The 24401-nt window shown below is 37.4% G+C and overlaps 1 protein-coding gene across 1 annotated transcript; it reads left to right on the top strand.

Annotated features, from left to right (window-relative positions):
* Positions 1–2631: 2631 nt before the first annotated feature.
* On the top strand, positions 2632–10601 carry LOC112038754 (uncharacterized). The gene is made up of 6 exons (XM_024071597.1): positions 2632–2713; positions 3814–3991; positions 6285–6389; positions 6474–6847; positions 6911–10424; positions 10493–10601. Exons 1-6 carry the CDS (start codon positions 2632–2634, stop codon positions 10599–10601), a joined length of 4362 nt encoding a protein of 1453 aa, XP_023927365.1.
* The last annotated feature ends 13800 nt before the right edge of the window (positions 10602–24401 follow it).

Raw genomic sequence — 24401 nt, 5'->3', positions numbered from 1 at the left:
GAATCACATCACATGAAATCTGAGCCTTGTATGAGAGGATGTCACTAGGAATAAGACACCTATCCTTGATGGTGATAGATGAATCATCTACCCAAGAAACCTTATAGGGCTTAGGATGGGCAACTAACTTCAAACCTAGGAGGGAGACAAGTTTAGAAGAAACTGCATTAATGCAACTTCCACTATCAATGATAACCTTGCAATTTGTGGTTCCACACTTGACAAAGGTTTGGAAGATAGTATTTCTTTTCCAATCATCACTTTCTTTGGATTGTGCTAGAGTACACCTAACAACACTTATTACAGGAGTACCCTCATTGAGATTATCAAAAGATGGTAGAGCTCTAATGCAAGCTAATTGGGTGGAATCATCCTCTCCTATTTCTACAATGTCTTCAATGTTAGGCTCATAGACTACTTCTTCTACCTCTTCCTCTCCATCCAATTCTTCAATCAACAAAGTCTTATTAGGACATTGGGCAGCCATATGACCAAAGCCTTGACACTTAAAGCACTGGATTCTAGAATTGGGCCTAAATGTCTCTCTAACTACACTCTTCCCTTTGTCTTCTGGGCGCAAGGGCCTATTGTTAGGATTGGGTCTAGTTTGAGGACCTTGTTGGTATCTATCCTGAGGATTCTCTTCTATGTGCAAGAGTCTATTGTTGGGATAAGGTCTATTTTGGGTACCTTGGAGGTATCTACCTTAGGGACCATCAAAATTGTTGTGAGGCAATATGCGATTATCAAATCTCCTTCCACCTTGGGGCCTAGGGATCAGCTCTAAATCTTGCACTAAGGTATAAGCATCATCAAGAGTTGAGATCTGTCGGGCCACCAATTCTCTTTGAAGATCATAATTTAGACCTTTCCTAAATCTACTCAAGGTAATTGGCTCATCTTCAGTGGCATTGCTACGTATCCTATACTCTTCAAATTGTTCTACGTACTTAGTAGCAGACCTATTGTCTTGTCTCAAATCATACCATTGATCCAACAAGTTACCTAGATGAGAGACTGGGAAGTACTTTTCATTGAGCTTGGCCTTCATTTCTTCCCAAAGAGTTATGGGTGGTTGGCGGGTCTTACGGAGGTGGTTGACAACACTATCCCAATAGAGTTTGGCTCTTCTTACAAGTTTCATTTTGGCAAACCTAACCTTTCTATCCTCAGACAGGTCATACCACTCAAAGAAATGCTCCATCTCTCGCACCCAATCATTGTAGACCTGGGGGTTCCTAACACCATCGAAGGTAGGGGCCTCTACTTTGATATGCTTAGCTGAGTTGTCTTCATTGTCTCTATGGTCTTGCCTAGGATAAGGGCCATGTCTATTATTATTTCTTCCATTATGTGTATTATCCTTGTCATACCTAGACTCTAAGTGGCCTAGACGGGCAGTAAGCTCTGCAATGGCTTGTCTTAATTCATCTTGGGGAGGAGGATCCATGTTCAGGCGGGATTGGGGACTAGACTGGGATTTAGAACTAGACACTGATGTGGAATTAGACTGTTCTTCCAAACTAGTTACTAGACGACCACTGCACAAATGCATGCAAAGAGATCAACAAACTAATTCTAGCAAGTGAATAGTAAGGATAAAACTCAAGTTAAATTATATGTGAAGAGAAGTCATGAATTCCACAGGTTGTTGCATTCAAGCAGTACTAGCTTCAACAAGAATTAAATTAAAAAGGACCTAATTGTTGCAATGTGATTAGGCTAGTTCAACTACTAATACCAAGAATTGATTACTTTAAAGGATTTTTTTTTTTTTTTGGCTAAAATAAAATACTGAAAGAAAATAAACCAGTAGTTAAAATAATAAATTCATGTGAAAGTTTAAGCAGAATAAAGGGCAAAGGCAGTAGCATGTTACTGAAGATAAAGCTAAGGCACATAGTAGATATATTGATATTAAATCTGAAAGTGCATTTCAATTCATTAAGTTAGGAAAGTCCACACCTTGGTTGGGCTGACTTAGCAACCTGGGCCTCATTGGACAGTGGGTCAGCTACTAACAATGGAAAGTTGGGCTTGTGGGTCCTCACGTGGCACACTTCTGCTTTGACTTGATTCTTCTTTTTTTTTTTTTTTTTTGGAAATACAATAACCAAAGAACTGGAATATAAAACTAAAGCCTATTACGTCAAACACTAAAAGTCTACACTGAAGCAAAAAAGAAGAAGTACAGAGTAAACTAAAGAAAAGGAACTTCAGGGAGCAGTCATGATGGCGTTGCTGGGGTCGATGGCGAAGAGGCGGCATGGGCTCGTCGACGAAGGCTGTCAGCGGCACTCGAAGGTAGAGATCGGAGCTGGTGGGTCAGATCTTAGTGTTTCGTGAAGTGGCATGGCGGCGGCGATGGCGGGTTGTGCGACGGCGTCATTCCGTTGGTGGGATCAGCGGTTTGGTGTTAACTCTTAGCTCTCTTATATCTCTGTCTCTGATCTGGTGGATTGAAGTTGTGAATCTGAAATTTTTTTTTTTTTTGGTGGAATTTATGTTCTCTGTTTCTGATCTGGTGGTAGTCCTCAGAGTTGGGCACGGATTGGGATCACAGGTTTTGGGGGAGTAGTGGGCTTTTCTGTTGGTTTTGGGATGAAGAATTTGTGTGGGTAGAGAGGGTATATGGTACGGATTGTTTCAAGTTCTGGTTTACAGATTTCGTGGGATAAGAAATTGGGTAGCTTTGGTTTGCAAATCTCGTGGGGTAAGTATTTGAGTAATGGCATGCCTGGTGATTGATTTGTTTTCTGATGGTGAGTGTGGCTGTAGGTTGTCAGTCGTGATTTTAGGTTGCTGAAAGGGGAGATCGGGTTGGCCTCTGATACCAAGTTGATGCAGGACAACCTAGGCTTCCCACTTAGATTAGTCCTACCGAGGGGGAATGGGCAGAGTGGCTGCGTGTGGGGGAAGTAAATAGTAAGTTAGGCAACGTTCGTAAGAATTAAGAAAAATAGTATCTCGAGTTTTAGAAACTCGAGATCCATATTAAAAATCGAGTCTTAAAGACTTTCTTTGCGAGTGTTTTGCTGGTGAAAATGCCACACAAATCTCGAGTTTTTAAAACTCGAGTTCTATGCAAAATAATTTTTAGTGTGATTGCTCCTATAGTGGCATTTTTAAGCCCTATAGCGACGTTTTAAAGCCCTATAGCGGCGTTTTCCTGCAAATAAATTTTTATAAGTGCCCATACCAAGTTCAATGAGCCCTATAGTGGCGTTTTTAAGCTCTATAGTGACGTTTTTAAGCCCTATAGCGGCATTTTCTTGCAAAAAATTTTTCTAAGTGTCATACAGTGAGCCCTATAGTGGCGTTTTTAAGCCCTATAGTGACGTTTTAAGTCCCTATAGCGGCGTTTTCCGGAATTCGAGTCTTTAAAACTTGATTTTTACTTGAATTTTTTTCCGCATCGGAGCCATCCGCTTACAAAGCGAGACTTAAAAACTCGAGTTTTATCTTGGAACTCGAGTTTTAGACACTCGAGATGCTAGTTTTCAACATTGTTTTGAAACGTGACAACTAACTAAATTTTTTTATATTTATTGTTAAATGGAAAAAAAATTCGTCCTACCGAAAAACCTTAGGCTTCCCACCTAAGGGGTTTGGAATCACCACCAAACAAATAAGCAAATAATCTCAATAATAATAATAATAATAATAGTCTGTAACGTACAAAAGAAACCATCTGGAGCTTTATATACAGCTTCCAGAATCACAAAGATAAAGATAAACTCTCCTAAACAAATCCTAAACAATCTCAAATACTAATATGATAATCTATGGTATTAGTGTTTGATATACCTTCAGATTATGGTATTAGTTCTACTTTTAATATTGCTGATTTAATTGCTTTTAAAGGTCTAGCAGTTATTCCCTATGACCCTTTTGATGATCCTCTCTTCTTCTTTGACTATGTCCCTAGCCCTATACCATCTTGTTTCCAAAAGGCACATAAAGATATTATTGATATTATTTTGGATGAGCAGTCTCTTTTTCACTAGGGATGGAACAGTTCAGCGCTTCTTGGTTCACTGGCGAGGACGGCCTAATTCTGATTGTACATGGATCACCAGAGAGGAGTTGCAGCAGCTTGATCCTGTTCTTTTGGAGGCTTACTTGGATTCCCTTGCTACCACTTCATCTCTACCTCCTATCACCTGCACATATGAGCGTCGACGGAGGCGCCATGCTAACCCAGTGAGCTTGTGGCTTGATGGAGTTTATTCTGATGTCACTTGATCCTTATGAGCTTTACTCGACGGGGTCGAGTTTCTCCCACCCCAGGGGAGTTGGTGCGGACACCACATGATAGCACGTCTATGGAGATTATCTTTATCATTTATGTTATCTTTATTTGAGTTTATCTTTAGTATTTGATTAGTATTTGAGATTGTTAGGATTATCATATTAGTATTTGAGATTGTTTAGGATTTGTTTAGGAGAGTTTATCTTTATCTTTGTGGTTCCTGGAAGCTGTATATAAATCTCCAGATGGTTTCTTTTGTACGTTACAGACTATTATTATTATTATTATTGAGATTATTTGCGTATTTGTTTGGTGGTGATTCCAAACCCCTTAGGTGGGAAGCCTAAGGTTCTTCGGTAGGACTAATCTAGGTGGGAAGCCTAGGTTGTCCTGCATCAGAGCCTTAGCATTTGAACAAATGGAGAGGAATTTCAAACAAGAAGCTGCAGATTAACCTCATACTCTTTCAACACATGTTGCTTTAATCTTCTTGTAAAAGAGTAATCACAAAAGAGATGATCCCTACAGCACTCCAAACGCTCCCTACAAATAACACAAGATATTAGCATACAATCCCAATGATGATCCATGTTGCATCCTCAAGCTAGCCAAAGTTTAACAGTGGCAGGGAATTGTGAAAGATTGCCATGAACTGGTTATTCAAGTAAGAGAAAATGGCCAAAAAAGATATTGTTCCCAAGTTTGTAATAGTAAGCAATGGGAACATAGCACAAAATGTACAAAGAGATTCCACTAAAATTGTGTATGCATCTAACTGCATGAAAAAAAATTGATGTTAAGCACTAGCCCATTAAACTATGGTAGAAAATAAGATCATGACAGAGACAAAATGTTCTTTATAAAAGGTTTCAAATAGGCTCAGATATTTACCCCTGGTTTTGTTTTGTGCTTCCAATTTGTTTAGCATTTAGGATCAAACCAAGTGAGAAATCACCATAACACAAGAAGGACAAAGAAGAGGAAAGGAATTAGCATTTGAATAACCCACTTCTAGCTATTCAAAGTTCATTGGAAGCATTAAGGACTTGAGCAAGGCATTTTTCATGTAAAGACTTCTAAACAGCACATCCATTAGCATCTGTAAAAATCAGTTAGAATAATGAAGCAAATAGGGATATATGCATCTTAACGTGTGAATCAAATAAATGGAATGAAATTTTATTCAAAATATTCATTAACCTTTGATTATAGAAAGTGTAACCAAGTACCTTTCGTACTCCATCCAAAATCTTACTAGTAAGGCCCTGTATATAATTTAATTGCAAATCTCCAATGTTTGTAAAGACGAGAGATCGCGCATCTCATCAGGCAGTGATTTCAGATTGAGACAGTTGTAAATTGTAAACTGTTTAAGTGAGATAAGATTCCCAATCCACCGAGGCAATGTTTTCAGATTCTCACAATTTCCAATTAAGAGTGTTTCCAGATGAGTGAGGCAATTGAGATGCCATTCCCCATCTGTCGGAGACACAACATCTGGCAAAATCTCACTTATACCCATATAATTTAATTTGGAGAGATGAGAGGACGAAGAGGAGGAGGAAGAGGGAAATATTGTCTCTTGAAAAAGCTTTGAGCTAATTTTAATTAGAAATAGCGCATTTCCGAGATAAGGAAACAAGGGCAGGGAAGTCATATTAGGACAATTAATAATCCAAAAAGTAGAAAGACAAGGAAATAAAGGCAGTATATGGTTGAAAAAAGTTGTAGACAGTTCAAGAAGGGTCTCTCTCTCCCAAGTAAGAGCTTTTCTCTCACCCCGTGTGGGTTCTCCCTCCACCTCCGTGTGGGTTCTCCCTTCACCTTCGTGTGGCCTACTTCCACCATCCCAGGGTGGGTTTCCTCCACCTTCATGTGGTATTTCTCCTCCGCCTGCATGTGGGTTTCTCTACTTAGGTCTTTTGTGGGCACTTTACTTGTTAGCTGGAAATCCCTAATTCTAATCCCAAATCTCAGTTTCTTACCAACCATCTACCTATTTTGTGTCTTCTCTATAAACCTTTCATTTTAGTCTTTTGGCTTCGCTGCGGTTATCTCCGGTGAATGAACTTGATCATCGGTTTCAGCTCGGAAGTGGGTCGCCATCTGATCAGCCCAAATTCCGATATTCAAATTAGTAAGTGTCCTATTCCTTGTACTTTAAGTGGTCTAATCTTGATTATTTTTGTGGTTGTTGGGGTTTGTATTGTCTGCCCATTAGTATTGGCATTCTTTGGATTGGTATTGGTGTCTTGCCCCTACCTTCTCATGAGGTCCCTCGCTTGGAACTGTCGGGGTGTAGGCAGAGCTTCGACACTCGGGGCCTCAAGGAGCTCATACGGGATTCTAATCTGGAGTTAGTCTTCCTGTCTGAAACCAAGTCCAAATCTCCAAGAATAAATAATCTCAAAGCTAGATTGAAGTTTGCTAATTGTTTTTGTGTAGAGCCAGTTGGTCGTGCTGGTGGTCTTGCCTTATTTTGGAGTTTGGGGGTGGAGTTGGAAGTAGTGTATTCTGATAAAAATGTGATTTCTGCTCTTGTGTATTCTGACCCTCCCAATTCGCCATGGATGCTTTTTGCTATTTATGGGCCCTGTAGGAGAAATAAAAGGATAGTTTTCTAGGAGATGCTTGAGAATATGGTGCGCTCCTTTTTAGGTCTTTGGTTGGTCATTGGGGACTTGAATTGTATTAAGAGGGCAGATGAAAAAAGGGGTGGGTGCTCTAGTCCTGAAAGTTCTATTAATTGTCTTAGGGACTTCATGACAAACACTGGAGCGATCGATCTTGGTTTTAATGGGCCGTCTTTTACATGGTCTAATAGGCGTGAGGGTCTAGCTAATATTAAGGAACGCCTTGATCAATGTCTATGTGATCGAGATTGGCAAATTCTTTTTCCTAAGGCTGGTGTTAAACATCTGTCAAATGCTAATTCAGACCATAATCCCATTTTGCTTGATACACATCTGGAGCCCGAAAATCTCAATCGCCCTTTTAGATTTGAAGCAATGTGGACTAAGGATGAAAGAAGTAGCATTGTAGTGGAGAATGCTTGGCAAGCAAATGTGGAGGGTTCTAATGGGTTTAGACTTGCAAGGAAATTGGAAGAGACAAAAAAAGATTTAAAGAAGTGGAACAAGGAGGTGTTTGGCCTTGTTAGGGAGAGAATTAAAGCCATACAAGCTAATATTGCTGAAATACAACAGAAATCTCCCACTAAAGAGAATCTGGAGCTTGAGGCATCTCTAAATCTTGAGCTGGATGATTGGTTGACTAAGGAAGAGTTGAGATGGAAGCAGAAATCTAGGGAACTATGGTTAAAAGAGGGTGATAGGAATTCGAGATTCTTCCATTTATCTACCCTCAATCGTAGGAGAAGAAATCGTATCTCAGAAATTAAATTGGAGGATGGCTCTTGGATCAATAATATTGCTGATATCCAAGATTACTTTGAAAGAAATTTCAGTTCTCTGTATCAATCTAGTAATCCTCATATTCCTAGAGAGTTGGAGAATTTAATTGATTCCTGTATCTCTGATGAAGATAATGCTGAGCTTTGCAGAATACCTTCTAGAGATGAAATTAGAAAGGTGGTTTTTGAGATGAAATCCTTAAAGGCCCCAGGCCCGGATGGCTTCCCTGCTCTTTTTTACAAACATTATTGGGGAGTTGTGGGGGATCAAGTGGTGCTTGCGACGCAAAGTTTTTTCCGAAATGGCTGGATGTTAAGAAGCTTTAATCATACATATATTTCTCTCTTTCCTAAGAGATCTGGGGCTTGCAATTTTAATCACTTCAGACCCATTGGTCTATGTAATGTGTGCTACAAAATTATAACAAAAATTCTTGTAAATAGGCTTAGGCCTCTACTGAACAAATTAGTGGATCCAGCCCAAGTTGCCTTTGTTCCTAATAGATGGATCACAGAGAATGTGGTTCTTGCTCAAGAGATAGTTCATAGTTTCAAGCTTATGAAGAAGAAGAAAGGTTTCATGGGAATAAAACTAGATTTTCAGAAGACCTATGACAGAATGGAATGGAGTTTCTTAATGAAGGTGCTTAAAGCTTTTGGTTTTAGTGATAAGTTCTCTAATTTAATTTTTCAATGCATCTCCACTGTTCAGTATTCCTTGCTACTAAATGGGGGAATTGGTCCATGTTTTATGCCTAGTCGTGGCCTCAGACAAGGGGATCCTCTCTCTCCATACTTATTTATTCTTGGTAGCAATGTGCTTATGAGGTTGATTAATAGAGAGGTGGATCAGAAGAATATATCTCCAGTGAAAGTGGCCTGCAATGCGCCTGCTATTTCAAAACTTTGCTATGTAGACGATATCATCCTGTTTTGCAAAGCTAAGAATTCTGAGCTGGTCTCACTAAAAATGTGCCTAGAAAAATACTGTTCTTGGTCTGGTCAACTAATTAGCGTGGAGAAATCAGGTGTCTTCCCCTCAAAAGGTGTCAGCTCTCAGTTTCTCAACCAAATAAAATGGGGTCTTAATTCCCTTCCTCAATGTTCCACCTATCTAGGTGTTCCCTTGTTTTTAACTAAAAGTAGGTCCCAAGATCTTAGGTTGGTTAAAGATAGGTTAGTGGGCAAGCTTAGTGGTTGGAAAAGTAAAAATTTATCTTGGGCTGGAAGAGCAACTTTAATTAAATTAGTGGCTCAGTCCATTCCAACTTACACCATGGCTGCCTTACAATTCCCCAAGAATTTTTGTGATCAATTGGATGCGGTGGTTCGTAGGTTTTGGTGGAATCCTAAAACGGAGTCTAGTCATTTTTGGACTCCCATCTCGTGGTCCTCTCTTTGTAGACCTTTGAAGGAAGGTGGTTTGGGTTTCAGGAAATCTTGGGAATTCAATCAAGCCCTACTTTCGAAGATTGTCTGGTGGTTGTTGTCTGGTAAGAACTGTCTTTGTGTTAAGGTTCTTAGAGCTAAATGCAAGATTAGAAATAATTGGCTGTCTCATATCTCTCAAGGCCATTCCTCTCCAATTTGGAAAAGTTTAGAAGGTGTCAAGCACCTTTTCTCTAATGCAGCTTGTATGATTGTTGGTGATGTTAATTCCATAAGAATTTGGGATGACCCTTGGATTCCAGATCTTCAGGGTTTTATTCCTAAGCCCAAGGTTGGGGTTAATCCGGACGAAATAGTGTTGGTTTCTCAACTTCTTACCTCTGATCATAATGCCTGGGACATCCATATGCTGAAGCATTGGTTTGAGGATACATATATTGAATTAATTTTAAAAATCCCAGTATCATCTTGTATTGTTGAGGATGGGTGGATTTGGACCCCTTCAAGCTTTGGGGAGTTGTCGGTTAAATCTGCCTATTGGTTTGGTCAGGGTTTCTCAGCTAGTCAGCCACCTGTGCCTCTTTGGCATCAACTTTGGAAATCCAATCTGTATGAAAGGCTTAAAATGTTAATTTGGAGAATTGCAGCGGATTGTTTGCCTACTAAAGCCAATTTAGCTAGATGTTTGGATATTGGAGAGGTGCTTTGTCCTCTTTGCAAATCAGAAGTTGAGTCCTCTTTCCATCTCTTTGCACTATGTCCGGTGGCAAAAGCTCTACGGTTCAATAGTAAGTGGGGTGTGAGGTCTGATGCTCTTGGGCTTTCCTCTACTTTAGAGCTTATTCACTTCCTTTTCTCCCCCCCTTTCATGTCTAACTTATCTTCTGGTCAGAAATATGAATTTTTATTGTTTGGAGCTGTTCTTTTTGATGGAGTTTGGAAGTTGAGGAATCAAGTTACCTTTGAAAATACCTCCCTAAGTTTTGAGGACTTATCTTCTAGAATTGGGAGGCTTCTTGCTGAATTTCAGAATTCTAGAGCTGCTGAGGTGGTTCCTGTGGGACCTGCGAAGCGGCTTCTTGCTTGGTCTCCCCCTGGGAGATTCTCGTTTAAAATTAATGTGGATGCTGCTATTGGGCCTTTATTATCTTCTGTTGCTGCAGTGGCGAGGGATTGGAGGGGAAGGCTGGTCTTTGCTTGCTCTCAAAAGGTGAATACCACCTTCCCTCTTCAAGCTGAAGCTGAAGCAGTGAGATGGGCTTTAGTGTTGGCAGCCAAATTGGAAGCTGTGGGTGTTTATATTGAGTCTAATTCAATGATCTGTTGTGATGCTCTTATCAATCCTTGCCAAGCTTCCCCATGGAGGATGAGGTCTATAGTTATGGAGATGCAAGGGCTGCTTTCTGATTTATCTCATGTTTTTGTCTCTTGGTTAATAGGTCAGCTAATATGGCTGCCCATCATCTTGCTGCCCCCCTGTTTTTGCTGCTGTTGTTGGGCGGGATTGTGGCAACTAGTGTGCTTTGGTTGTTTCCTGTTCTGTGTTAATAAAGTTTTTTCCTTCATCAAAAAAGGAAATGAAGGCAGTAACTTGGAAGTCATATTATGCTGATGACCTGTCATTGATGCACTCCTCCACCATCCCTTTAAGTTAGGGCAATCCCTAATCCAAAGAAATTTTAACGACGGGAAGAAGGATAAATTAGAAACTTCCTCACTTATATCACGATCTGATATGCATTCCAAATCTTTCATTCCACAAAGCCTTAAGCTTTCTAGAAATGGGAGTTTAGACAATGGTGGCAGGTGGTTGCATCTATCAAATCCCATTAAAGTGATATCAACAAGATTTTTGATGGAAGAAAGCCAACTTGAAAATGTCACACCAGTATACCCATACACTTTCAAAATTTTGAGATTTGGATGTGGCTGGAGGCTATCTAATAACATCTCATCATGTCCTTCTTGGTGAGTCCATGTTAATTCTAATTTCTCAAGATGTTGTTTTTCCTTTAAATTTTTGACATCGCAATTAGAGTTAGTATCTTCCAATTGTTCTAAAATTTTGATGTCAAGTGTTCCTCTGAGGTTGTTTAGCCCATTCAATTCGCCTAGTCCACCATTATTCCTCGCAATGAATAATGGTAATGATTGAAGACTAGTCAGTCTCCGTAATCCTTGACTCAACTCAAAACAACCCCTATCATCAAGGTGCCTGAGGCTAACCAATTTTGTGATGTCTCTAGGCAATTGTTCAAGATTACGACATTTATGAAGTTTTAGTATTTGCAAATTCAACAATGTAGTAATAGAATCAGGAAGAGTTTCAATAGGATTAAAAGAAAGATCTAAGTACTTCAAATGTAAATCTAATGCACGCAACCTTGGGAAACTCTCAATTAGTGTAATCAATGTTGACTCATCCATGGCACTAGTTGCATAGTCACCACGTGTGAAAAGAATTGTGCGTAGCTTGCTGCTTGCTTTAACCAAACTAAAAGTTTTAGCAAAAAATGAATAGCTAGAAAATACATGACGAGTTTTCCAATCCAAATTGTCAAGTCTACAGTCTGACCCTGCAATTAATTCTGCAAGATCATTATATAAATCATGCATCTTATATTTTAAAGCTCTATCCCATACTTCCTCAAAAAAATTAGAGAGTAGATACTTGAAGTATTCATCTGCAACATCTTCTACCTGCTGAGTATCATTTGATAATTGGATAAACCCATGTGCCATCCAAAGTTGAATCACTATCATCTTATCAATCTTAAAATATTTAGGAAACAAAGAACAAAAGGCAAAACAACCTTTCAAATGAGATGAAAGATAATCATAACTCAACCTTAGAGTATAGTACATTTCCAATGGACTTTATGGCTAAGGGTACTCCTTGACATTTGCCTACACTCTCCCTTCCATAATCTACTACTGTTGGGTTTTTGGTGTCTTGACTATTTTCAAATGCAAATTTCTCAAATAAAGACCAAGAATAGTCTTCAGAGAGGCCTTTAAGAAAATGTGTTGCATCAGCACGTGTAATATCTACAACTGATTTGTCACGCGTAGTTATTATCATTCCAATTTTTACAATTTTCATTCCAAAGATCCAACACAACTAAAAATTTCTTTTGATAAATTTTGTTGTGGACTTGATCCATGAGGACTTCAGGATTAAACTTACAATGTTTCTTTAGCCTTTGTTCATCAATACCACCATCTACTAGTTTTTCAGCAAATGTTGTCACCTCAAAGACATTGGAGACACGCCCATAATTTTAGCTCAAAATGTTTATCAACTTTATCATCATTGAATACACACTGAGCTAGTGTGGTCTTGCCTAACCCTGCAATCCCCACAATAGCAACAATTAAAACATTCTGTTCATTGTTAGGCTCAAATAAACGATTTATGATTTGATTTTTCTCATCTTCTCTCCCAATAACTCCATTATTCGGAGTAAGCCATGGGCGAGTCACCCTACTCGGACTCACAATACGCTTTACAGTACTGCGTTCTTTCCAGTGAAACTTTTCCCTATCTTTGGCTATTGCATCTAGTTCCTGGCTCAGTTTACTTATTTTAAGACTCATCTTAGGACGTCCTAAAACAAGTGAGAAGAAATAGCGTACCACCTTTAAGACTCATCCAACAAGTCATCTGCATCAAAAACTGCTTCCTTGAGCTTTTTGAGCCAGACTGTGTCTTGATTATTGTGGTTCTGCTCCTCCGCTGCATCCTGGAGTACAGCTTTGATTGTGGAAACAGTTTTCCTGATTTGTTCAAGATCATCTTTAACATTCCAGAGCGATCCAACCTGTTCAAAAGCAGCAGAGCCCAAATTTTCAATTATGGACCCAGCAACGCTAGAGAGGATTGCTTCATCCATTTGTTAGTGCGTAGTGAGAGAAAAAAGAAGGCTAAAAGAGAGAGAGGAAAGCTAGAGGCTGGGATTCAAATGCTTCAATGCTAGGGTGTGAAAGGAAAACTTTCTAGTGAGTGAAAGATAGGCTATAAGAGCGAGAAGAAAGCTGAAGGGTGAGAGCTTGAAGTGCTTCAATATTTTAGAGAGTGAAGGAAGGCTTTAGAGCGAGAAGAAAGTGGAAGTGCTTCAATATGCTAGAGAGTGTAATGCTGCTGTGAAGAAGGAGCAGAGGACTACCGGATATTTAAAGGCGAAGAAAGTTACCGTTACTAGTTTTCCTTTACGAATTTTCTGAGAAGGTGACCGTTATCATGCACAGCTTTATGAATTTTCTTGGAATGTTACCAGGTGGCTGCTGACCGTTGAGGCCTTTACCCTTTCAGCGTCTGCGAAGCTAATGAAAATTTTATTAGAACGATCATATTCTGAAATGCACGAAAGTCTATGACCCAGTCTTTTTGCTTTTTGAACTCCCTTCCCGGAAATTTCGCAATACCAATATCATTGTGTCAATTCCGTCAAAAAGGTGGGTCTGACAATTCAGACCTTTTAAAATGGAATCTGAATGAGTGTGGCATTTCTTCAGTGTACTCATTTTGTTGAGAGTTGAATGTGAGAGAGCGAGAGAGAGAGAGAATGAGATATTTGAGAGGGAAAAGCTTTTAGATTGATTTTTTTTTTTTTTTTTTTTTAAGAGCGAGAGAGAGAGAGAATGAGATATTTGAGAGGGAAAAGCTTTTAGATTGATTTTTTTTTTTTTTTTTTTTTTGATAATCAGCTCTTAGATTGATTGGGGTATTAAGCTTAAGTTAGTTTTAATTACAACTTCTCTGTTCTGTTCTTACATACTCTGCATATTTGAGAAACAGAGCATGGCTGGAAAAAACAGAGCCTACAACGGCTATTACATCCAGACTAACTATATCTAATATCCAATCAAATCTTTACAATTTGAAAATCTTTTTCAGTACTTATGCTTTTATTATAAATGATGATTTGGGGTTGGATTTGATTAAGGGCAGTGATTTTGTAACAGCATTAATCGTTGAACATATATAGCTTTATTCATAAGTCTTGAACACCGTGCGAACATAGGCCTTAGGCCCTTCTTTTATATAAATTTAATTTTATTTTGAAACTTTGAATAATTTAAATTTATTTTAGATCCGCATATTTTATTGAAATTAATAATTTTTATTAAAAATATTATATATAAAAATAAAAATTAATTGAAATAATATAGTAAAAAATTAAATAACATAAAAAATTACAATAAATCTGTAAATAGTAATAAAAATAAATTAAATAATAAAAAGGTCTGGTCAATGTCTTTTTTGAAAAAAAAATTATCTGGAACTTTTTTAATTTTTGATAAATTTTTTTTAAAATATAGTATAACATTGTGTGTCTTTAAAGCACATTAGTAAAATTTATAATAAAATAAACTGATTTTTAAAATTTTATTTTTCAAATTTTTATCTTTCATTTTAGAAAAGAAAATAAAATATGGAGCCAAGTGCAGAGATCACGTTCCTTCAAGAAGATGACGAGGCTTTCAGTCATGTCACCAGGAAGACCAATGACAAATGGACCCAATTAATAAAAGGAGAAAAGGGTCACGGGTTGATAAGAAATAACACAGATACATTGGTTTTGTCTTCATCGAAACAGTGTCTTGGCCTCGTTGTGATTTGTGACATGTTGAAATTATTTTGGGAAACAACCATGGTAATCTGAGCCAGTCAAGGGATTTTTGTAGAGTAATTTGTGATGAGTTTTATAATTTTTTATAATATTTTTGATATATAGGTAAAAAAGTGTATAAAAATAGGTGTAAATGGATTTAAAATGTAAAATAATATTGCTAAAATAAGGCTACCACACGGGCCCTAGAGTTTGAAGACTTTGAATATTTACCCAAGGGTCATCAAGCATTTTTGTCGTGGTATTACAGAATAATTAATGCACCAAATGGGCCCAAGTCCAAAATGGTTTAAAATTGTTATAATTTAATTATTTTATTAGTTTAAAAACATATATGAGATATACTTTTTATTTTTTAAAAATTTAATTTATTAAGAATAAAAACAAGTACAATAATAAGTAGATTGCAACTATTACTAAAAAGAAAAAGAGCAATAGAAAGTTTAGCAATAGAATAAACTGTGAAGTTAAGAGATTTCTAACATAGCAAAATTCACAATTAACAAAATAGACCAAATCACTTGGTTGATCTTTTCTAACCAGAGTATCAAAACATACTTTTGTATCCTTCCATTATGACATTGCACTAATTTTCAGACATAGGCAAGTTTAAACTTTAAAGCCCACAAAATTACAACTGTTTTAGCTTCAATAGGAGTGCATAAGTCATAAATCTTGGTCCAAACCTTTAACAGCTCACCAATTGCATTTTTTACCACCACAATTAAAGAGGTGAAATCATGTGACTATGTGAGATAACAGCATCTACATCTAGTTTCATATAGTTTCTAGGAGGGGTTTTTTTTTTTTTTTTTTTTTTTTTTTGATCATCAACATATAACTTCATTAAACCAAAATGGGAGCCATACGGCTTACATCATTTTGCACTTGAACAACAAACATGGGTGGGACATCTTCCACCCATATATCACAATTGTTTACAAACTTGGCATGTCTTGCCATAATATGAGCCGCTGAGTTGCAGCTTCTACGTGTGTGAACCACCTCCCACTCAGCAAAACATCGCAGTCCCAGTCTAGTGCCTTCAATAACTTTTTGGACACTACTTTGCATCAAGCCTGGATTGCATAATGAGTTGACCACCACTTGCGAGTCACATTCAATAACTACCTGTCCCAGACTAAGGTCCCTTGCAAATTGGACCCCTTCTTCCATAGCTTTTGCCTCGACCTCCAACGCTCCCAACGGCAGCTCCAGTCTTTTGCACAGAGCTCCCATGATTTGGCCCTTTTCATTCCTGACCACCACACCAATGCCACAACTTCCTGTCTCCCTGAACACTGCACCATCCGTGTTAACTTTATACCATCCTTGCTTCGATGAAGTCCACAGTTGTGCATCATCTGAGTGAGCTCTCCTCTGTGTTATCTTTTCTCCTTTAATCTCTTCAACATACACAGCCACAGACTTGATGAACCCCACCTGCCCTTTGCTTTGTCCACCATGTATTACCGTATTTCTATTATTCCACAAGCTCCACGCAGTCACAGCAAAAAGTACCTAATTAATATTTGAATGAGCTTCCATAACCTCCCACACTAAATTCAGAAAATTAGGCACTGGTTCAGGCAGGACAGGGAGTTTGATTTTTGTTCCACTCCACACTTCCTTTGCATATTTGCAGTCCCAAAGGATATGCCCCAAAGTCTCACTAGAACCGCACATTGCACAGCAATCCTCACAACTAACACCCTTCATCTTTAGCCTATTCCTAGTAGGAAGAATGTTCTTGCATGCCCTCCACATGAAGTGTTTTATTTTGTTTGGACATTCCAACTGCCAAACCATTTTTCAAATGGCTTTCATCTTTGCATTATCAAAGCTGCTGCCAGAGACAGGTCTTGTTGACCCCTCTTTTAAACATCTCTGTGCTACCCTGTAGGCACTCTTCACTATAAACTTTCCGTTTGAGGTCTAGGCCCATATGACTAAATCATTAGGAAATCTAAAGCTGATTGGAATGCCCAACACTAACTCTGCATCATGCGAAAGAAAGATACTTCTGACCTTATCTGCATCCCAGCTCCTCCTATCGGCATCAATAAGGTCCGAAACCATCACTTCGTCATCCTGATTTCGCTGGGGGCTGAATACTTTGAAGGAGTTTGGTCTTGGGATCCACCTATCGTTCCAAATGTGGACTTTTTGTCCATTGCCAATGCACCGCCGAGAACCCTTTATAATTGTCTTTGGCTGCCATGATGCTTCGCCACGTGTAGGAGGGTTTCCTACCCACTTGAGCATTTAAGAAAGACTCATTTGCAAAATATTTAGCTTTCTAAACTCTATGAACCAAAGAGTTAGGATTCTCCAAAATTCTCCATCCTTGCTTCGCTAAAAGTGCTAAGTTGAACGCCTTAAGATCCCTAAACCCCATACCTTCCTTGGACTTTGGCTTACATAATTTTTCCCAAGAAACCCATGTCATTCTCCTTTCCCTTCCTTTTTGGCCCCACCAGAAATTACCCATCATTGAATTCAAATCTTTGCACGAGTCCGAAAGCTTGAAAGCGCTCATCGTGTAAGTCGAGGTGGCTTGTGCCACAACTTTTATAAGAATTTCTCTACCCGCATTGGATAAGAGCTTGCCCTTCCACCCCACAATTTTTCCTTCCTACCTGATCCTTTATTTGGTTGAAGGATTTCCTTTTTCCCTTTCCTACTAATGGTGGGAGCCCCAAGTATTTCTCATGTTGTCTAACGATCTCAGCCCCGAACATTTGTTTGACCTGGTTTTGCATTTCCCTACTCGTATTATTGCTAAAATATAAGGCTGTTTTCTCCTTATTTACTTTCTGACCCGAGTCCCTTTCATAATCCTCCAACACCTTCAAAACCCTCTCACATTCCAATATCGATGCCCAACAAAAGATGATACTATCGTCAACGAAAAACAAGTGTGAGATACTCGGGGCACCTCTACTTACTGCCACTCCTTTAATGTATCCTTCATTCTCTTCCTTCTTCAACATGGGCAACAACCCTTTCGCACACAATAGAAATAGATATGGGGAAATTGGATCTCCTTATCGAAGACCCCTTGAGGGAACTATTTTCCCTTTAGGCTCCCCATTTATCAATACTGAGTAAGAGACCGTTCTGACACACATCATCATAAGTGCAATCCACTTCTCATGAAACCCCATTTTCCTCATTATAGCCTCCAAGTATGACCATTTGACCCGGTTATATGCCTTACTCATATCGAGCTTCACTGCCATAAGAGCTTCCTTACCCTTCATTTTCTAGTCTATGCAATGCATTGTCTCAAAGGCTACAAGCACATTGTTTGTTATTGATCTACTCGGCACAAAGGCGCTTAGAGATTCGTTAATTACCTCCATTAGTATTTTTTTTTAGTCTATTTGCAAGCACTTTAGAGATAATTTTATACACTACGTTACATAAACTTATCGGTCTGAACTCTGTAATTTTCTGAGGTGATGCTATCTTTGGGATAAGACATATAAATGTTTCATTGAGAGTGCAGGGTAACACCCCAGAATTTAGAGCTCCTAAAACACAGTTTACTACATCAAGTCCTACAATATCCCAATATTGTTGGTAAAAGATGGGAGACATACCGTTAGGACCCGGAGCCTTCGTGGGGTGCATCTGTTGCAGAGCTTGCCACACCTCCTCTGCCTTGAACCCTGCCAACAATTCCACATTCATTTCCGAAGTGACCCTCTTCCAGATTGCACCCAAGCTTGCATCAAAATTTTAGGGATTATCAGACCCGTAAATCTTCGTAAAGTAGTCTAAGGTTATATTTTCAATACCCTCCTGATCATCTATCCACTCCCCCTGATGATTTTGCAAACCATTTATTCTATTTTTCCTTCTCCATTGGCTAGCTGTGGCGTGAAAGAACTTTGTATTTCGATCACCCCATTTTAGCCACAATGCCCTAGACCTTTGATTTCACATAATCTCTTCTCGAATTTGAATCTCATTGATTTCCTTTTTCAGCCCCTGAATTTCCCCAGCTTTATCCAACACCCCATCCACGGCTTCAAGATGTTGAAGTTGGTTTTTTTTTTTTTTTTGCTTCAAGGTATTGTTAACATTTCCAAACACTCTCCAATTCCACCTACGTAGCAGCTCTTGACAATTCTTTAAACGATCCATGATCGTGCAACTAGTGTCTCTCGTCATCGGATCCCACACTTCTTCAATCAACTCTCTACATCTTGCCTCCCTTGTCCATATCGCCTCAAAGAAAAACCTCTTCTTTGCCTGATTTCATGGCTTTCGACGGTGAAGGGACAGTGATAGCAAACAGTGGTCAAAAATTGACATGCTAACATGATGAACACTTGCTTCCGGGAAAGTGCCTATCCAACTTTCACTAGCCACTATCTGATCCAGTCTAAGTTTGGTTCTCTGCTCCCCTGCCTTTCCATTGCACCAAGTGTACCTTTGCCCAGCAAATCCCAAATCAAACAATCCACATCTACTTAGACATTCCCTGAAATCCTTCATTTGTCTAGCATCTCTCTCTGGACCACCAAGCTTTTCGTCAGGATGGGAAATTTCATTGAAGTCCTCGAACACCACCCACGGTAATGAACTCTGAACTTTCAAGACTTCCAATAGTTCCCACGAAATATATCTTTTAGCTGCGTCGGGTTGCCCATAAAACCCAGTTGCACGCCACGGAGTTGGAGCTGAACTATTATGAATCTCGACATCAATGTGCGAGTTAGAACAACTCTTAAAACGCACATCAATACCTTCTTTTCACAACAGCGCCAAACCCCCACTTCGACCATCACTAGGAACCGTAATACCTTGAGTGTAGTCTAGCTTGCTTTGAATTCCCTTAATCTGTTTCGTTCCGGATTTTGTCTCCCATAGAAAAACCAGGAGAGGGTCCTTCGAACTCACCTCATCGGCGAGTGTCTGAACCGCCAAGGACGACCCCAATCCTCGGCAGTTCCAGGCTAACAAACTCATTTGGCTCGGTGGTGCTGCTCAGCAGCTACCGCCACACCGCCAACCATGTTCTCCTTACCATTTAAACCGTGATCTCCTCCTTCGCTTCCTTTTCTGCGTTTTAGCCTTCCTAAGTTTGGGTCAAGTTCCTGAAGGGGTGTTGGGCCATCCCTTTTTACTTTAATTGGGCTTTCACTAACCTGAGTTTCCCCTTTATTGATTTCCCTAGCCAGCCTTTTCTAGTGCCTACTTGATGGGCCCAAAGGCTTGGCTATCCAACCCTTTTTATCATCAAAACTCATAGCTAATGTGCCTAAGGTTGGGTTTTCAGTGACTGGCCCATCTTCCTTCACTTTGGAGTCGTTCCTTGTCACCAAACTACCCTCTGATATTAGCTAGGGCACCTGACACTTTGCTGTTTCCCACTACATCCCCTTCACAAAATCGAATTTGACTGTCAGCTTTTCCTCACCGAATCTTCCCAAACCAGGCACCTTCTCCTCTATCTTTCCTACCAACTCTTTGACCCTTCCCTCCTCATGTAATCCACATTTGGAGAATTAATGTATTACAATTTACTCCTAAATTTTACTCTTGCTAATAATCATAAGATATAAATCATAAGTGTAATGTGACTATATAAAACATTTCAACATGAATTATTCATATATATATAAAAGGTAAAATTCAGTCATCAACCCTGAGATTTGGTTTAATGTGAGCTACATACAAAATATTTCAAAACTGACCAACTCGGTCCCTAATAACCATGAGAAAAGGGAGACAAATGAGTAATGGTTTAGGAACTAAGTTGAGTTTAAGAACTAAGTTTGTTAATTTAAAAATGTCTCGAACCTAGCTAACATTGGAGTAAAACTTTGAAGAGTTAATTGTACTTTACCTTATAAAAAATGACATTTACAAATTAACAAAATATAATGAATATTCTAGCTATGTATTAGTATTTGGATATTGAAATGGTACTTAATATTCACGTGAGTATAATTTTATAGTCTAGAATAATTTTTAAGTAATACACACACACACACACACACATATATATATATATTAATTTGTTTGTGCAAACATAATATGTGCATATCAACAGATTTTTACATACTACAGGGCACTGCGACACAAATGGTGAAGATTTTGATACTCCAAATGACATGGTTTGGATTATTTTAGCATGTGTGGTTAAATACGCTCAATAATTGATTTTATTATTATTATTTTTTTTTTTTTCATACTAATGGTATCAAGAAGTAATTTTGGTATCACATCAAAAGTTACAATAGTTGTCGCAACAATTTTACGTAGCAAATTATGATTAATTGTGTGTCACTTTCACATTAATACTTCCTTTTTTTTCTACCACTTATAGACTTACATGAACATTTATGGAGCTTTATCGTGCGATCTTAGAATTTTTTGGTATCAAAACTTTATAAATCTGATTTTTTAAGAGATATTAAACGTTTAATTTGTAATTTTTTATTGATTTAATTGTTATGTCTTTTCATGCTTTTCCAATCTCTCAAAAGGCAATATAAAAAGAAAAGTCTACAATAAGCGAAAAATAAAGATGAGCAAAGCTATGTCTCAGTCACGCCACACTAATGACGAAACACACAACAGAACCTGTTGGCTCAGGCTCACATCTCTATCAGTATTTTCTTTTACAATTGGAACACAGACACGCGTGTCTTAAATCGTGTATTTTTCACTCGGTTGTTAACGGTAGATTTGTAATAGACAAAGCTTGGTCAGTGCCCTAGTATTCTTAAAAACTATTTTATATAACTCACTTTATTTTTACATATAATTCAATAAAATAATATAAATTACCTAATAAAAAAAAAATACTATTCTCTCTTTTTCCTTCCACTCTTTTTTTCTCTTCACCCACAAGTGCCACAACCACAAGATTAAAAAATTTATTTTTTCTTTACAACCCAGGAACAGTAAGTGCACTAGTATTAGGGGTGTAAACGCTCCCTAATTGCTATTTTACAACCCAAGACACCCAATACCCACTCCATCTGGGTTTGTAAACTTAAAAAAATTTGCAACCTATAAATAGTATTTGCAAAGAGAAAACCTATTATGCATTCTCAAACACCACTTTATCTATTTTACCAACTCATTTTATAACTTACCCCACATCCAAGTTTTTATTTTTACATATAATCCAATAAAATAATATAAACTACCTAATAAAATACTAAAAAAATACTCTCCTCCCACTCTCTTTTTCTCTTCACACACAATCACAAGATTAAAATTTTTTTTTCTTTACAACCTATGAAAAGTAGGTTGCATATATGCAACCTACTGTTCATAGGATGAAAATCTTTTTATGTTTACAAACCTAGATGGAGTGGGTTTTAGGTGTTTTGGGCTGTAAAATGGCAATTGAGGGGTGTTTATACCCCTCAATGCTCGTGCTACTATTCATAGGTTGTAATAGACAAAATTTTAGTTTAATCTTGTGGTTGTGTGTGAAGAGAAAAATAGAGTGAGAGGAAAAAGAGAGAAAATAGTACTTTTTATTATTTGATTATATAGTTTATATTATTTTATTGGATTGTATGTAAAAATAAAAATTGAGATGTAGGTTGAGTTATAAAATAGGTGGGTAAAAGAGATAAAGTGGTATTTGAGGATGCAAAATAGGTTTTTTTTTTTTTTTTGGCAACCATAGAAGCTAGTGCTCTAAAATGTTGCATATATGCATCCTTACTGTAGCAAGGTGGCAAATTTTTTTTTTTCAGTAAATAAAATCGACTAAAGTGGGTTTTGGGTGTCTTGGGTTGTAAAATAGCAACCAGGGGCTGTTTAAACTCTTCTTAAAAAAATTATTATAACTACATATTTCAAAATTATAATCGTTGATTTTTTTTTTTTTTTTTGTTATTTATGTTCTTATGCCTAATTTTTTGTCGATAGAAAATGTTATTTACTATTTAATTCATAAAATACGAAAATTTAAAATTTAAACACTTAATTGATGACACAACTATTGATCTTTGATTTTCTTAAAATTTTACAAGCAAAATGTAATTTAAATGTAGATTTGTCAAAATTCACATTGTAATCATTGACTATAACAAAGTTTGTCATATGACCCCAATTTTGACACAACAACTAATTTTTTTTTTTTTTTTTACACAAAAAATTTATAATAATTTTCATAATAATTGAGTTGGTAAGTTTTTATAGATTTTCATTTGAATCCAATAATAAAATAACCTTCCGCTAGATATCAAATTTGTTGTGTCTATAGAGTATATAAACTTTGTCCAGGGCTGGCCCTTTCACTAGGCCAATTAGGCCATTGCCTAAGGCAACCAAGTGGAAGGGGGGCCCCAAAATTTCAAAAAAGAAGGGATAGTAGAAATTGAAATTGAAAGCTTTGAGTTCTTATTGGGTATGACTATTTGGTATGATATATTATTTGCTTTCAACTCTATTAGTAAAAATTTAAAATCAATTAAAAGGCCTCATTTCTTATTTTAAATGATTTAGAGAAAATAGATTTATATCTGCTATGAATTCATCTAAAAAAATTGCATCTGAAATGGAAATATGATAGGAATCACCTTATTCCTATCCAAATAAGAAGAAACAGGGATTTGAAAGAAGAATAGAACAGAGAGAGATTAGAGAGAAAAGAAATAGGAATTAAGAAGAAGGAAAGACACAGGAATTTGCATTAGTTTTCTCATTGATTCCCACATTCAGAACCTACATTCCTTTATACCCAAGCCTAACAGAATTGGGATACATTGGCACTTCCTATAATTGCTACTAACTAACTAACCAACCACCCCATCCCTCAATAGCTATAACTAACAAGATAATACCAATTACAACTATCCCTTAACTAACTACTCAAGACTTAAACCCATATACATGGTAGCAGCAACCTCTGATCTAAGCACAGCAGCCCTTGACCACATCAGCACTTCACGCACCAGCCATCAGCACCCCACACACCAGCCCACACACCAACAGCACCAATACCCAGAGCACTCCTATCAAAATAGAACCTATATTTTGTGAGAAACGTATAATTCATAGAAAGAAACAATTTGATGAAAATATTCATAATGAGACAACACGATTTGCTAAAGAATCTTTTAGAATTGATTATTTCTTATATATAGGGTTTAATTGGATACCGCTTATTGCTGAAAACTGAAAACTAAAAATTGAAAACACTATAGCAAAATAATTTTTAAATGTGTGAATAGTACCGTGAGACCCAGTTTTGAAGAAAAATTTACTGAATTAGACAACTTGTGTGTCACGTGAACAGTGCATAGGACCCATTGACAGAGACGCAAACGCGCTGAAATGAACAATCCAAACGGAGGCATAGTAGATAAAGCAATTAGTTCAATTGAGAATAGATATGAACAATTTCAAATATATGAAGATATTTTTGGTTTTTTTATTTAACTTCACGAAATTAAAATCACTAGATGATGATAGTTTGCAAAAATATTATCTTAAAACAAACATGATATTTATTATGATATTGATGGTTTAGATTTATTTTTAGAGTTAAAAGTTTTTTTTTTTTAAATTATCAAATAAAAGAATATAATTCAATTTACACACTAAATTATATAAAAAAAAAAAGGTTAGATTCATTTCCAAATACATGCATTGCTTATAGAATTTTACTAACAATACCTGTTACAGTTACTTCTGCAGAAAGAAATTTTTCAAAATTAAAATTAATAAAATC

The sequence above is a fragment of the Quercus suber genome, unplaced genomic scaffold (genome assembly GCF_002906115.3).
Source record: "Quercus suber isolate HL8 unplaced genomic scaffold, Cork oak 2.0 scaffold_102, whole genome shotgun sequence".
In the NCBI taxonomy this organism is placed as follows: domain Eukaryota; kingdom Viridiplantae; phylum Streptophyta; class Magnoliopsida; order Fagales; family Fagaceae; genus Quercus; species Quercus suber.
Note: the sequence above shows the minus strand (reverse complement) of the source record. Positions and strands in the feature narration are given on the sequence as shown.